A 17,261-nucleotide genomic window follows, 5' to 3' on the forward strand; every position below is an offset into this window, starting at 1 on the left:
TTTTTTTTATCAAATGGAATATTATAATGAGATATTAGTATTTTTTGAAAAAATTAAGAATAAGATATTTTATTTATTTACTAAATTTAAGATCAAACACTTTTAAAATTTTAAAATATTTTAAATGCACAAAAAAAAAAATAATAAATTAACAAATAAATAATAAAATATATACATATATATTACAAAATGACAAAATATTTTGTAAATTTATAGAATATTAATTATGACAAAGATTTAAAAATAATTAATTATTACATGAAAAAAAAAAATATATTTAAAATATATTAATATATATGTATATTTTTTTTTTACACTAAGGGGATGTCCCTTTTATGTTTTGATGAAGGTACAGTGATCATTAATTATAGAATAATGTTTATGAACTGGCTCAAGTAAATAATCATTTATATTTTTGATAAAACTTGTTTTTTCATAATATTTATACATATGAGAAAAATTTGTTTTGTTTAATATATATGGAAGAAAATTTTGTTTGTTTGTTTTTTTAATAACATTTTTTAGACATATATATGGTTGCATTGAAAATTCATGATTGTATCCTTTTAATAGTTGATATGTTTTTTTTGGATAATATAAGTTATGATTTTTTTTTTGAAAATGTTTTAGTTTCATAGAGTTTACAACACATAAATGTAAATTATCTATGTAAATAATTTTTCGATTTTGTTGCTCCGTTTTAACATATTCTTTATAATTTGTATATAAAACAAAATGTATATTAATAAATGAGCATCCTATTTTATTCGGAATAATATAAATATGATTATTGTTCATAATGGTAGTATCTAATATATTTGGATGTGATATGTTTAAAATAAGTTTACCATTTGATGGAAATGAAATCTTTTGCATATTTTTATTATACAAATGAATATAAAAATATTGTATCACATTTAATGGTATGTATTTTGTATAATAGTTCTTTATAGTAGCACTATAGATATGTGATATATTGATTTTTATTTTAATGATTCCTTTTTTATCAGCAATGTTATTTTTATTTATATAATAATGAGAAGAAAAATATGTACATTCATAATATTGTGGTGTTTTAATTTTTTCTATATGTGACAAATTATATATTTGAAACATTTTAAAAAGATGAAAAGGTTTATAAACATTATAAATTGAATTGGTACTTAACTGTATGGTTTGTCTATATCTTTTTTCTTCATGTATATTATTTGTTACAACAATATTATATTTTTTTGATACTATAATATTATTATTTCTAATTAATTTTACATATAATACATAATTACCTTCTTTATATGCCTTAATAGATAAGAATGTGTCTGATGAATTTTTTAATACTTTTAATATTTTGTTACATTTTTTATTTGTTGAAGTATGCTTATCTATATTATCATTATTAGATTGAATAATGGAATGACCTTTTTCAAATATTCCATTATTTTTTTCTTCGTTTTTTTGATATTGTGAGAAGCATGTTTTGATATTTAACGTGACACATTCTCTTTTATCATTTAAAACAATAGAATCAGTATCGGCAAAATATTCTAAAATAAAGAATTTTTGATTTGAATTTTTTTCATACATAGCTTTAAAATCTATGTGTTGAAAAATATCTTCAGTTTTATTAAGAAATATAAGAAATGTATAGAACGTTTTTTTTAATGGAACATAAAGTGTATTTTCAATTTGTTCATTAATAAATCGGACAGACGTAATATAATCAAGATTAATATGTACTTGTAAAAAATAGAGCTGACGCATAATTCTTAGTTCTTCTGATTGTATACAAATAGGATGATTACTTTTATATTTACAAAAATTAATATAATATGTTTCAATATCATGAAAATGTAAATCATATTTTTGAAGACTAACAAATTGTTTTTTATTTTTATAATTTTTTATTTGTAATAAGAATATGTTGAAATAATCTATAAAGATAGGATATATATGTATTTCTGTATTACCTACAATATTATTAGTTTTGATGTGACATCTATATTGTTCTTTATTATTACTATTATTTTCATATAATATAGTAGGTACTACTACAGAATAATTCTTTGAAACACATAATATTTTGTATATATATGGATGATCAAATTTAAAATGTAATTGAATACTTTGATTTAATGGATGTAACAAAATATGTGCTATATTATGATTATTATTTTGTTCATTCATTATTAGTTTGTTTGGTTCTTCTGTTTTATGATTTGTAAAATTTTGTATTATATTATTAATAAAATTCCCAATAACATTTTTTATTATATTTGAATTATCATCATCATCTTTATATTTTTGTATATGTGTTTGTTTTATATTTTTATCTTTTTTTTTTTTTTTTTTTTTTTTTTCAATTTCAGAAAGTTGTTTTTCTTCATAATAATTGTGTAATAATTTTCCAGATGAATATACTAATAGGTGTGTAATATTAGATATTATAGATTTATATTTATAAGTTTTATTATTATTTTCTTGATTATTATATGTGAGTTCTATTTGTATATAGTATGTACCTACAATTTGACAATCTACATAATAAAATAGATCTGAAAGTATCATATCTTCTTCTTCGTCTTTTATTTGTTCTTTATTTTGTCTATTTTCTTTATTTTCTTTATTTTCTTTATTTTCTTTATTTTCTTTATTTCGTTTTATAAATAAAGATTTAATATTTTTGATCATATTATAATTATAATTCTTATATCCATTTTGTATAAGATTTAAATTAATTTTTTTATAATTATATAATAATTTTATTTTGAAAAGTTGTAAAGGAATTTGATGAGAAAATTTTTGATTGTATTTATTAAAAAATTCTAGTCTTAAAATAATTGAATCTTTCATATTATAAAATGAAGAGGACAAGGATATTTTTATTTTTGATATTTCGTTAAAGGATATATTTATATTAGACGGTTTGATTTCAAAAAAAAATTTATTATTATTATATATATATAATATACCTTGATTTATATGTGTTGAATTAATATATAAAGAAGAACAATTATTATTAGTTGATATATCTGTTTTTGTGACCATATCAATTTCTTTAATAATATATGATTCTTTATATTTTTTCATATGTGATGATATATTTTGAATAAATTTATTGTCATTTATATTTTCATTGTTAAATATTATATTTATTTGATTATTATATTTGCCTTTAAAATCATAATCTAGAATAAAATCTTTATGTATTTTACATACATATATCTTATAATAAACCAACGGAGAATAGAACAAATATAAATGTGTCTGAGTATTTATATATATTTGATCATAAAATGTGATGAATAATTCTTTTTCATATATATATGTTTCTTTTTCTTTTATATATTTATATTCAACTGTTAAGGACAAGAATGAGAATGAAAATAAAAATGAGGGATAATAATTATTTATATTAACATGTTGATAGTTATTATGATTATATTTATATAAGTTCTTATAATTTTTTTTAAAAGTATGATTTAATAATACTCTTTTATTTGTATTTATAATAATTTTCCTTATATTTTGTTCATTTTCTAGATAATGCGATTTATTTTTATAACATAAGGGATGAAGATTTATAAAGTAGGGTTTGAGAATATATTTAAAATTTTCATTAGTCAGTATAACATTTTCTTTATCGTCTATAAGAAAGGTTTTAAAAAAATAATTATGGTTATTATATAATGATAAAATATTAAAACTGCAAGGATTGCAACTGTGATGATAATGTATATCTTGTATATTATTATTATTATTATTATTATTATTGTCAAATGTAATATCTTGTATTGAATATAATTTCTTGAGATGCTTGTCAAAAATAACCATTTGTATAGAAGATGGATATTTAATATGTATTGGGAAGAAATTAGTACTGTTAATATTTTTGTTTTGTTTCTCTTTCATTTGTATTATAATATTTGAAGTAATATCATTTTTTTTTTTTTCATACATAGCATAAATAAAATAATATTTCTGCACATATATAAAATTATCATAATATGATATAATATCACTATATGTATTATTATACATATCATTGGATATATTTTCTTTTTTCTGTTTTTTATTTTTATAATAATTTCTTTGACGAAGTAACACATTAGAATATTTACTACATGAACATAAATAATTCATATTATTATCTCGATTGTCATTATGATTATCACTTTGATTATCATTTTGATTATCATTTTGATTGTCATTTTTTTTAATATTTTTATTAATATTTTTATTAATATTTTTTATTTTGTTATTTATTGATTTTTCTTTAAATGCATAATTAAAAACAAAATCATACTCAAATAATTTTCTGTTATACAATTTGATAGGATAAAAATTTGTATCTTCATCTGAGAAAATAATAAATTGTTCATATAAATATGTATCATAATCTGAATCATTATTATCTTCAATGTAATAATTACTTTTTTTTTTTTTATATTTCATATCACAACATACATTTTTATAGTTGTGTTTTTTTGGATTATATATATGTCCATAAAATTGTGATTGGAATATAGATGAAAATTGTTCATCAAGAAATAAATTGTGAAATAATAAATTACCTTTTATATTAAATAATTTATTTAATATTTTATTTTCTTTTATTATTATATTTTTATTATTATCATCTTCAGAAGAAATATTTATATCATATGGTATTTTTTTATTGAAACCATCATAAATTATTAAATGGATTAATTGATTATGTTTAATATATTTACTACATACAAAATCTACACAAAATAAAGCATTTATTTTATTATATATATCTAAATTTAATATGAAACTATTATATTCTATATATTTGTCTTTTATATATTTTATTTCTATTTTGGTTGTTCCTTTCTTTTTTCCTTTTATATAAAAATAACCACAAGAATTTTTATATTTTTCATCTGTCTCTTTTGAATATTTTGTAACATTCGTAGTTATATCTGTATATGTTTTATCAAAATTAATAATTATATTATTATGTATTTTATAAAAACAAAATGTTAGAGGAATAAGATGGGAACCATTTATATGATTCCTATCATTTTTGTGGTATATATTATTATACATATCATATTTATTATCATCATAATAATAATTTTTTTTTTTTTTTTTTTTTTTTTTTCTTGTTTCATCTATTTTATCATTTCTTTTTTTATGATTATTATATATTATATTCAAACCTTTATTCGTTTTATTATTATTATGTACATATTTGAATAAACTGTATTTTGTTTCTTTATATGCTTTACTTATATCATAATACATGTAGACATACGCTTTTGTTGTTTGATTTATTTCGATTGTATTTTTTTCTAATATAATATAATAATGATGTATATTTTGTATTATATATATTTTTGAAATAAAACAATTATTAATATTATATTGATCACAAAATTGTATAACTATTAAATATAACAAATCATTATATTTTTTATTATTATGTGAATAATTAACATATTTTTTTTTATCATTACTATAATCTTTTTTTTTGTTTCTTTCTTTTATATTTTCTTTTTCATGTGTGTTATTTTTTTTTAATTGGATTGAAATCATTTTATCATTTACTACATGTACATGAATAAAATCATATTTATTAAATATCTTCATAATATAACTATTTTTAATACCTCCATAACATATATAATAAATCTTTTCATCTGGAAAAATATAAAGAGTAGACATTAATATATCTTCTTTAATATAACATTTTATTTTTGAAGAATATGTAATATATTTCTTAACTGATTCGTATTTATCATATGATATTTGTAAAAAATTTGATTTTTTCATATAATTACATGTTAAAAATAATTTAGCTAGCTCTTTTTCAAATGTATACATAATGAACATATTAAAATTATTTTTTTTTATAGGAGTTATAATCCAATTACTTATTTTATTGTCATTTGAATTTATTAAATTATTATAATATATATTTTCTTTTATATTATCACTTACTAATTTAATAAAACAAAGATATTTGGTGTTTGCTAACAAATTTATTTTGTCTTCATGTATCCCTTTTTTTTGTTCTTCTTCCTGATTTGTAGTATTATTTCTATATATTTTAAAATATCGATGTATATAATAATTATTAAAATAATAATAATGTTTATAAAAAAAATGATATTTCAAATATAACATTTCTATATATATTAATGGATCTTGTTCATATATTTTTTTTTTATTTTGTATCTGTGTATTCTTATTCTTTTTATTTATATCATATTCTATCATGTGTTGTGATATAATATAATTAGGATAAAAGCAATCTATATTTATATGATGTACATGATATAAATAAAGGAATGAGGAAAAGGTTTGATTGTTTTGTTCATTTTTTATTATAACATGTATTTTGATTTTATTATCATCATCATTATTTTTATTATTATTATTATTATTATATATATTTTTTATTTGTATTACATCATTTTGAATTATATCATATTCATCACTATGCATAATTTTATATTTATTTTCAAAATTTGTTATATGATATTCTTTTAGACATTGCATAAGTTTTATATGTTCTTTATATTGTTTATATTTTATAAATTCAATGTATTTATAATAATGATAAAAAGATAATTTTTCAGGTTCATATCCAGACCTTTTCACTTCATCATTGTATAGATGAGAATTTTTTTTTGGATAATCATCATAATATAAAGATATATCATTATATTTATTCTTATCATCATCTTTGAAATAATTTGATTTATATATATTTGTTTTCATTTTTAAAGGTTGTATATTAAAAGTTTTAAAAATATTTTTGTTTTTTACAAATATATATAAACAATTATTGATTTTTTCTTTTTTTTCATAATATGTTTGATTGTAATTTTTTTTTCTTAAAACTAATTTTATATTATTTCCTGGTATGACATATGTATTATTAGGAAGTAAAAATAAATGTTCATAAATATATAACAGAATAGTAATAAATATATGTTTACATTTATTTCTTAATATAATAAAGATTTTTGTCTTACCTATTTTTTTATCTTTTGTCTTTAAATGTAATTCATGATATCCTCCCACTTTGTTATATAATATTTTTATATAATCGACATATTCTGTATTATAATATATATCAAATATATCATTTTTAGAATAATTAATTTTCTTATTATTATCTGTAAGAATATATAAGGGTCTTTTCTCAGTTTTATTACCATATGTTATAATAATATTATTTATCATATATATGTGACTGTTTACATTATATTCAACCAAAATATAACTCTTTTTTTCTTCTTCTTCATCTTCTTCTTTTTTTTTTTTATTATTATTATTATTTACTCTTATGATAAATGAGGATAACGATTTGTTACAATTAGCTTTTTTTTTATCTATAAAAATTAATACTTCCTTACAACAAATATTGTCACTAATAATCCATGAGTTGATATTATTAGGATTTTCTAAGAATGTATTGTATTTATAATCAATGATATTACTATTATTATTATTATTATTATTATTATTATTGTTACTGTTCCACATTTCTGTCCTGCTAGCATCCTCCTTGTCAATTAGATCTCTTTGTTTTTTCTTTATTATATTATATTCATCTTTTAAATAATATATTTCAAAAAAATCCTCTTTAAAATAATACCACATATAACACTCATCAGAATCATCATCATAGCTATAATATGTTAATACATTTTTTTCATTCAAGTTATTAAAAGATATAATCTCATCATATGAAATTCGCGTTTTTACATCTCTTATAATAATAAAGCACACTAAAAAATAAATGTAAATGATGAGCATTTTTTTGTTTTTTTTATATTGTTCACTCTGAAAAAAGAGATAACATATTAAGCACATAAAAATGAACAACTAAATTAAATAAATAAATAAATAAATAAATAAACACATATATATATATATATATATATATATATATATATATTTATATTATAGTAATTTATATGTATTAAATTTTATAAGAACAAAAAAAGGTCACAAAATTAGACTTCAAAAAAAAAAAAAAAAAATTCATATTTTCGACACTTATTCAATATTAATACAACATGTAATTTTATTAAAAATAAGAATGTAAAAAATTTTTGATATTGATAGGTTTAATATAATTTTTATTCCTAAAAAGAGGTACACATATATTATATATATATATGTACATTATATATCCTCCATCCTTATATATATATTAAAAAATAATATATTACATATATATATATATATATATATAACCCATTAAAGGACTAACCAATTTATTTTGTTAATATATATAACATATATATATTCATTTATATATATAATATATTAATATTATATCAATATTGAAAACCTTTTTATTATATATTCAAGAACGACAAATATAATATTATCTCTAGTGAGATTATAAATAACAAAATTACAGTAACAAAAAAATTTATATATATATATATATATTAGGTTTTATTATATTAAAAAAAAAAAAAAAAAAAAAAATTTTTTTTAATTAAATAAAGAACACTTTGGAATGTATTCCCAAATTATTCTTCAAAAAAAATATACACATATATAAAAATATATACATACATATATATATATATATATATATATATATATTTATATTTATATCTTCCTAAATTCAGCCGTACTTGAAAAGTACTTATTTTCTGTTTGCTTATTTTTTGTATTAATCAATGAAGGATTATATAATTCAATTCCTTGAAGGGGAGTAAAAATTAAGGAAGAAGATAAACCACCTGTGGCTCCACTCGATTGAACATTTAGATTTCTTTTTTTTGCTATAACATTTTTTTGTTTATTTGTATATTTTAATTTTGTTATATTTGAATTTAATAACATAGTATTTTGATCATTAAAATTATAGAAATCATCTGTTGTTTCTGGACCGAATGGTAATCTATTGATTTGTTTTCTTAATTCAGTAATTTGTGTTTTTTCTTTTAATTTACGATATCTTTTTCCACCTCTTTTTCTTTTTCTTTTTTCATCAGGCATAGGTAATATTTTTTTTTGTTTTAATGGTGGTGGTTCTTGTAATTTTATTAGATGTGATAAAATATTTTGTCGAAGTAATAATCCATATTGTCCTTCTTTATATTTTTTAAAATAATCAATTCGAGCAGCTAAGCTACATTTGGAAGCTAATAAACTTATGGCTTTCTTTTTATATGCATCTGGCACACTCTGAACAATTTCTGAACAACATAAGATACCTATTCCTAGAGTCTTATGTATATTACTTAATCCAAATAATGATTTTTTTGTACTTGCAATAACTATAAGATTTTGAGATGATGTAATTGATAGGTTTTTTAAAGAACCCACAGCACTTATTAAACGTGCTGTTAGAGAACTACCTAATAACATAGTTACATTTGGTGCTAGATAAAACATTTTACTTTCTAAATATAATAATATAAGATTTCTATATTCATTTAATTGTAATCCTTCACTACAAAATGAAATACAACTTTTTAATAAATTATCAGACAAACATATTCCTGTTGTCATACTAGAAGCAACGGTAATGGCCATAACAGTTGTATTAGGTAATATATTTGAGAAATCAATATTTTTTAAATCAACTTCATTTCTTATTTTATTAACAACACTTATATATTCAACAGGACTATAAACAATAGAATCTAATTCTGGAAATTTTGTTGAATAAATATCTTTTACATATTTGTGTATATTTAATATTTCAGTGTCAATTTTTAAAATTGTTTCCATGCATTTTTCTATCATCACATCGTCGTATGAGTTATCATCATCAATATTATTTATTTTATTATTTTTTTTTTCTCTCTCATTTAATAATTCTTCAATTTGTTCATCATCATTTGGTTCACCTTCATTTGGTTCACCCTCATTTGGTTCACCCTCATTTTGTTCTTCCTTTTCTTTTTTTTTTTGTTCCTCTTCAAACATATACGTCTTTATATCACTCATCATTTTTAAAAACTCATCATCATACAACAATTCCGATATTTTCCTTTCCTTGTTTTTTTTCTTCTCATTTAGAAATTCTTCAATAGCATCTACAATCTCTTCATAATCATCATTATCTTCATCTTCAATTATATTATTACTTTTTTTAATAAAGGGGGCTTTCTCACCGACATTATTTTCTTCTTCTTCTTCTTCGTCTTCAAATTCAAGATCTTCGAGATCTTTTAGAAATGAGTCAGCCAAAGTTGCCTACAAATCAAAAGTTAAATGAATTTATAAATAAATACAAACATATAAATATTATATATATTATATATATTATATATATGTATTATTTATGTATTTTTAAAAATATACTTATAATCTTCCCTATAAACTAATTTTATAAATATATTAATTCATAAATATCCCATTTGATTTTTTTCATGCTTACCATTTTTTTTTTATTCCATAATATAATAATATGTTCTCAAAATTATGAAAAAAAAATAAAAAATAAATAATATATATTATATTATTAATTATAAGTTCATAATATATTATATAATTATTTTTTTATTTTTTATCCTTACAACATTTCAAAATATATTGTTCAAGGTATAATTTAAAAAATATATTTAATTTTTAAATGTTTTATATTTTGATTTTCATCTTCTGTTTTTAGGCAGATATATAATAATATATGCATATAATAATAAAATATATATAATAGTTCAGACTATACACGCTTAGCAAAAAAAATAAAAAATAAATATATATATATAATATATATTATATATGTATATTTTTGTATATATTTATTTTATATTTATATTTCATTTAATTTTTTTTTCTTTTTTATTTTAAAAAATTAAAAAAGAAGGTCGACTGTTGTTACGTTTATTTTTATTTTATATACAAATAAATATATATTAAATAAAACATTATTATGTAATCTACTTATAATATTATATATATATATTTATTCATTTATATATTTTATAATAATAACATAAAACAGTGTGATATAAAAATAGCAATTTTATATATGTCGCAAAAAAAAAAAAAAAAAAAAAAAAAATATAATAAAATTAAAATACTTATAATTTTTTTTTTTTTTATTTTTTTTTATTTTTTTTTATTTTTACGTTTATATTAAAAACCCCGTGATGATATATTTTCTATAAACATTATGGAGGTAAACATCTTACATAGAAACCCAGAGGAATATAAAAATAATAAGGGGACGTCCAATTACAAACATGTAAGAAGCTTTGATAAGAAAATTCATTTATTTCAAAGAGAAATAGAATATAAGAGAGCTTTGAATGCAACAAAAATGGATAAAATATTTGCAAAGCCATTAATAAAATGTTTAGATGGACATGATGATTCTATAAAAAGTATTTGTGTATCGAATAAAAACTTGAGTGATTTATATAGTGGTAGTTGTAATGGCATAATAAATATATGGAATGTATTAGATAAAAAATTAATAAAAAAAATAAAAGCCCATGATGGATTTGTTCGTAGCCTATGTATGAGTCATGATGAAAAATTTCTATTTAGTTGTGGTGATGATAAATATATAAAACAATGGGTTATTCATAAAAATAAAAATATAAATGATATAATAAATGAAGAACAAAATAATATAGATCAAGAACACAATGATATATCACAAAAATCAAATTATATATATGAACGACAAAATGAAAATGACTTCGATTATTTAGAAAAAGAAAATGTTCCAAAAAAAATTTATGTATGTAAAAACGTTCCTAATAGTATAGATAAACATTTCTCAGAAAATCTTATAGTTTCAGGTAGTCAAACATTAGATGTATGGGATTATTATAGAAATAATGCAATATCAAGTTTTGATTATAACAACGAATATATATATTATGTGAAATGTAATTATGCTCAAACAAATTTAGTAGGATTAACACTCTCTGATAATTCTATAGGTATAGTTGATATAAGAAATAAAACACCTATTAAAAAATTATATCTAAAATATAGAAGTAATTCATTAAGCTGGAATAATATGAATCCTAAACAATTTATAATTGCTAATGAAGATTCTAATTTATATTCTTTTGATATGAGATATTTAAAAACAGCTTATCTTGTTCATAAAGGTTTTGTTAATGCAGTACTAGATGTAGATTTCTCACCTATAGGGAATAAATTCGTTGCATGTTCTTATGATAAAACTGTTAGATTATTTAATTCAGATGAACCTACGAGTTATGATGTATATCATACTAAAAGAATGCAACATGTTCTATGTTGTAAATTTAGTCAAGATGCTAAATATGTATTTACAGGCAGTAGCGATATGTCCCTACGAATATGGAAAACCATTTCTCATGAACCATCAGGAATCTTATCTAATAAAGAAAAACAAGCCATCAATTATAGAAATAAATTAAAAGATAAATTCGCATCACTAAAAGAAATTAAAAGAATAAGACAACATCATCATGTACCAGCATTAATAAAAAGCTTGTCTGATAAAAAAAAAGTCATGCTCGAAGCAAAAAAGAGAAAGGACAACAACAAAATTCAACATTCAAAAAATCCAGAGCAGTTACCCATGCCAGAGAAAAAAAAAATTTTTGTCACAGAGCAATAAATATTATAATATATGTAAATATAAATATATATATATATATATATATATGTATGTATGTATGTATTTTCATAATTAAACTTTAATTTTTTGTGTATACATTTTTTTTTTTTAATAAATTATATATATATAAATATATATATATATATATTCCTTTTGTTATATAATTAAAATTCAAAACTTTATAATTAATTAAAAAAAAAAAAAAAGGAAAACATCATCCTTCTTTAAATATGTAGAACATATGTTTATCATTCTCATTTATGATATCCTTTTATATCTATCGAAAATTAAAATGGTAAACTTTATATAATATTAAAAAAAAAAGAAAAAAAAAAGAAACTTTCAAGTTGTATAATAAAAAAAAATATATATATATTTATATATACATATATATCTTATATTCATAATGGAGTTTCTTTTTTTTTTTTTTTTTTTTTTTTTTTGGAAGGTATTTCATTTTTATTACACATTTTTGTTTACATATTTCTTATTTTACATTATTTTAATGTTATTTATAAATTGCTCCAAGTCAAAATTCAGGAACCACTTATCATAATAATTTTTAATCTACAAAATGAAAAAAAATATATAACCAGAATATATATATATATATATATATATATATATATATATATGTTTATTTATTTATTTATTTATTTTTTTTTTTTTTTATTTCATTTGAACGTACCATATACAACAGGTTATATTGAAAAGTTGTATTTTTTTCGGGTGTCATAATATTATCACTGCATATTAACACTTCATTCATTTCCTAAGGAGTAAAAATATATACATAAAATAATATACATATATATATATATATATATATATTTATTTATTTGTGAATGCTTTTAAATTTTTATATTATTCGTATGATATTTAATATACGTCAGAAATTAAAATATAATTTTTTTTTACCTTATTAATTGATGATATACTAATTAATGTTACAAAAAAAGACTTAAAAAATTTGTAAACATATGTCCTTGCGTTATTATCTCTTGTTAATAAATTAACTACTAATATTCCATTTTCTTTTTTTAATATATTTTTAATATTAATAATAATATGCTTATTTAAAAATTTGACATGTGGACAAGTCATATATAATTTATATCCATCAACTGTTATATAAGCATTTTGTGAATTATTAATATCAAGAAAAATAATATCATAAAATTGTTTTTCTGTAAAATTTGTTATATAATCATATGAATCTTGAATAATATAATTTATTATATGCCTTTCATTATTATAATTTTCATCACAAAATAAAGAATAGAATTTTTTGACTGTTTCATCTATTTCTATAATATCAAAATGTATATAAAAATCATGTAATATAGTTTTTATAATATTTGATAATACATTAGTACCTCCTCCTAATATACATATATTAATATTCATATTTTTATTATTTACAAATATATTTGGATTAATTACAAAAAATATACTACATGAAAAAATTATATGATATTGGCTAGCTGATTGGACATATTCAAATGTTATATTTTCATTATTTATGTTTTTTTCTTCATTCTTTTTTAAAGTATATATTAATTCAGATTGTACTGTTAAAGGATCATAAGAAAATATCATTTGTCTTTTATATATATCTTTATTTTCAAAATATTTTCTCTTATCCTTTTTATTCTTCTCTATTAAAGTCATTACCATTTTTTTATATTCCACATAATTTTTCTCATTTGGATAAGCATCATCATTATTATTATTACATAAAATATTATCATCACAAATATTATTATTTAAGAGGTTGTCTCTTTGTGTATTATCTTGTAAGTGTTTGTCATTGGTATTATTATTATTATTATTATTTTTATTATTTTTATTTTTATTATTATTTTTTTTTTTATTTTTTTTTAATTTTTGCATTTCATTTTGATCGTTATGAAAATGATCAGACAAGAATTCATCTGTAATTAAGACATCTCTTATAATAATACTAGTACAATATTTAGATTTTTCTTGACATATTATTTTACAATCTTTTACATCTTCATTTAAAACCATGATTGGAAAATCTTTAGAATCTGGAAGGGCTAACTCGTTTAAAATATTTTTCAATTCATTTTTTATAGAATTTAATAATATATTAATTGAATGATTATTTTGATACAACACATTAGAAATGTTATTATGTATATTATGTATATTGTGTATATTATTAGAATCCATATTATTATCTTTCGTGGGAGACATAAATGGAATATCATAAGAATCATCATGCACTATACTATCAGTTCTCTTATTGTCAACATTACATACATTAATCTGTTCATTTGTTTTATTTTGCATAATAAAAAAAGCTGATTTCATTACTAGAAGTAACCTTTTTGTTTGAGCCTTCTGCGATAATTCTTCATTTCCTTCAGGAGTAGAATATAAAGAATGAAATTCATATCCCCAAGGTATGACAATAACAACAGTATTATATTTAGAATTTTTTTGTTCCACATTTGAATCATAAACAATAATATTATAATCACATAAATTTGTATTTTGATTATATATATCTAATATAATACGCTTTCCTTTTTTAAATATATTAAGATTGATATTTTCTCTTGTTTTTCTAATTTCTTGTGGTATTTTCCATATAGATATTTCTTTAATATCATTATTTTGTATATTTATAAAATGAGCACAATAATCATTTGTTTTATTATTTTCAGTTTTATAAATAGCAAAAAGGAATGGATGGAGTGTATATTCATTTGTATGTTTCTTTATTACAAATGGAAAAATCTCTAATTTGACATTTTGATTATATATATTTCTAATTATTTCTTTAAGTATATAATATTGAGATAAGGTAACTATTAAAAATAAATCTCCTATCTTCATATATTTAAATATATGAGAAAAATAATTTTCTGCATTCTTTTTACAAATATCTTCTTCATTTTTTTCACAAGATAAATATGAATCTAAAAAAGCTTTATCAAAAAATATTTTATAATCATATTTATTATAAAATATATCATCATTTTTTATGTTATTCTCACAATTAATATTATTATAACCATTTGGTTTGTTCATATTAATTTTATAACTATCTATATCTTCATTTATTATATTATTATAAGTATCCCATTCATTGTTTATATTTTTTAAAAAGTTATCAAATTCTTCTTTATTATTTAAATCAATATTAAAAAATTTCATTTTTTTTCCATATTTCTTTCTCATATTTTCAAGAACAACTTCAGAATAATCAATATTAATAATATATTTAAATCCATCTTCATAAAATTCATTACTTATATTTGAATTACCACACCCTGTATTAATAAATAAACAATTCTTATTTACATCACATGAATTTATTATATCCTCATTTTTATTATTACTATAATTTAATCTTTTCTTTATACATTCATAAACAATACTTTTTATATCCTCATAACTTCCATACCACTCAAAATTTTTATTATCAACTATTCGAAAAAAATTATTCCAATATTCTCTTTTTCGAAAATCTGAATAGCCAGCAGGCAAAATTTCCATTATGCATAAAAAATGCAAACTTCAATAGGACAAAAAAAAAAAAAAAAAATAAATTATATATATATATAATTAAATCTTCATATATATATTATATTATTTCTTTTTATATAAATAATATGAACGTTTCATAAAAAAAAACAGAAATTATAGGATATATTGAACTATATTTATATTTCTACATTCCAAAAATATAAACAACAAAACAAAATATTTTTTTAATATGAAAATGTAATATATATTTATATTATTTTTTTACATAAGGAATGACGAATTGATAAAAAAAAAAAAAAAAAAAAAAAAACATACTTTTTTACATAAAAAGAAGGAATAATATAAATACAAATTTTTTTTTTTTTTTTTTTTTTTTTTTTGTGAGTCCAAAAATATATATGACAATATTTCAAATATGTTGTTATTAATTCATATATATATTATATATATATATATTTATTCTTAGAGCCCATAATAATATAAGTAATATATATAATATAAATAAATTGTGAGCATTCTATACCAGCACAGAAAATAAAAAAACATATATATATTTATATATATATATATTATATAATATTATATATATTTATTTATTATCATATAAATAGATACTAAATATGGGTTACTAACAAATTTATGAGGAAAAATTTAAGCCATGTTAATTTTTAATATATATTTATAAATTATATTAATAATTTATGTAAATTGCCCCTTAAAAATATATATATATATATATATATATATATATATATATATATATATATGTATATATATTTAATGCTAATTATTGTATATTTTATAAATACTTCATAATATATATAATATATGAATCTATAAATTATAAAATTATCATTTTATGTCAATATGTGTTTAAATATAATTTATATATTTACACTTTGAAAAAAAAAAAAAAAAAAAAACAATGCGATAATTTCTTCTTCACATTATAATCTTTGTAAATAATAAAATATGATAAATTTACACAGCATTATTATCTTACTTTTGTTTGTGAAATGATAAATGTTATAAAAAATTATATATATATATATATAAATAGATAAAATTATATTCAATGCAAATGTATTTTATATAAACATGTAAATAAATAAATAAATATATATATATATATCAAGTTCTACATATTTATATAATATTTGTACATCATTTT

At 18.2% G+C, this 17,261-nt stretch overlaps 4 protein-coding genes across 4 annotated transcripts; 1 reads left to right on the plus strand and 3 right to left on the minus strand.

The window, feature by feature from the left end:
- Window positions 1-333: 333 nt before the first annotated feature.
- Window positions 334-7,791, minus strand: PADL01_0408500 (conserved Plasmodium protein, unknown function; the record flags this gene model as incomplete). The annotated part of the gene is made up of 1 exon (XM_028685205.1): window positions 334-7,791. One exon carries the CDS (start codon window positions 7,789-7,791, stop codon window positions 334-336), a length of 7,458 nt encoding a protein of 2,485 aa, XP_028536726.1.
- An 810-nt stretch (window positions 7,792-8,601) lies between these two features.
- PADL01_0408600 (U4/U6 small nuclear ribonucleoprotein PRP31, putative) lies at window positions 8,602-10,387 on the minus strand (the record flags this gene model as incomplete). Its single annotated transcript, XM_028685206.1, has 2 exons — window positions 8,602-10,200; window positions 10,385-10,387. 2 exons carry the CDS (start codon window positions 10,385-10,387, stop codon window positions 8,602-8,604), a joined length of 1,602 nt encoding a protein of 533 aa, XP_028536727.1.
- A 735-nt stretch (window positions 10,388-11,122) lies between these two features.
- Window positions 11,123-12,571, plus strand: PADL01_0408700 (40S ribosomal processing protein, putative; the record flags this gene model as incomplete). The annotated part of the gene is made up of 1 exon (XM_028685207.1): window positions 11,123-12,571. One exon carries the CDS (start codon window positions 11,123-11,125, stop codon window positions 12,569-12,571), a length of 1,449 nt encoding a protein of 482 aa, XP_028536728.1.
- Window positions 12,572-13,063: 492 nt separating this feature from the next.
- PADL01_0408800 (conserved Plasmodium protein, unknown function) lies at window positions 13,064-16,099 on the minus strand (the record flags this gene model as incomplete). Its single annotated transcript, XM_028685208.1, has 3 exons — window positions 13,064-13,138; window positions 13,260-13,343; window positions 13,490-16,099. 3 exons carry the CDS (start codon window positions 16,097-16,099, stop codon window positions 13,064-13,066), a joined length of 2,769 nt encoding a protein of 922 aa, XP_028536729.1.
- Window positions 16,100-17,261: the final 1,162 nt, after the last annotated feature.

The sequence above is a fragment of the Plasmodium sp. gorilla clade G2 genome, assembly GCF_900097015.1.
Source record: "Plasmodium sp. gorilla clade G2 genome assembly, chromosome: 4".
Lineage (NCBI taxonomy): Eukaryota > Apicomplexa > Aconoidasida > Haemosporida > Plasmodiidae > Plasmodium > Plasmodium adleri (nom. inval.).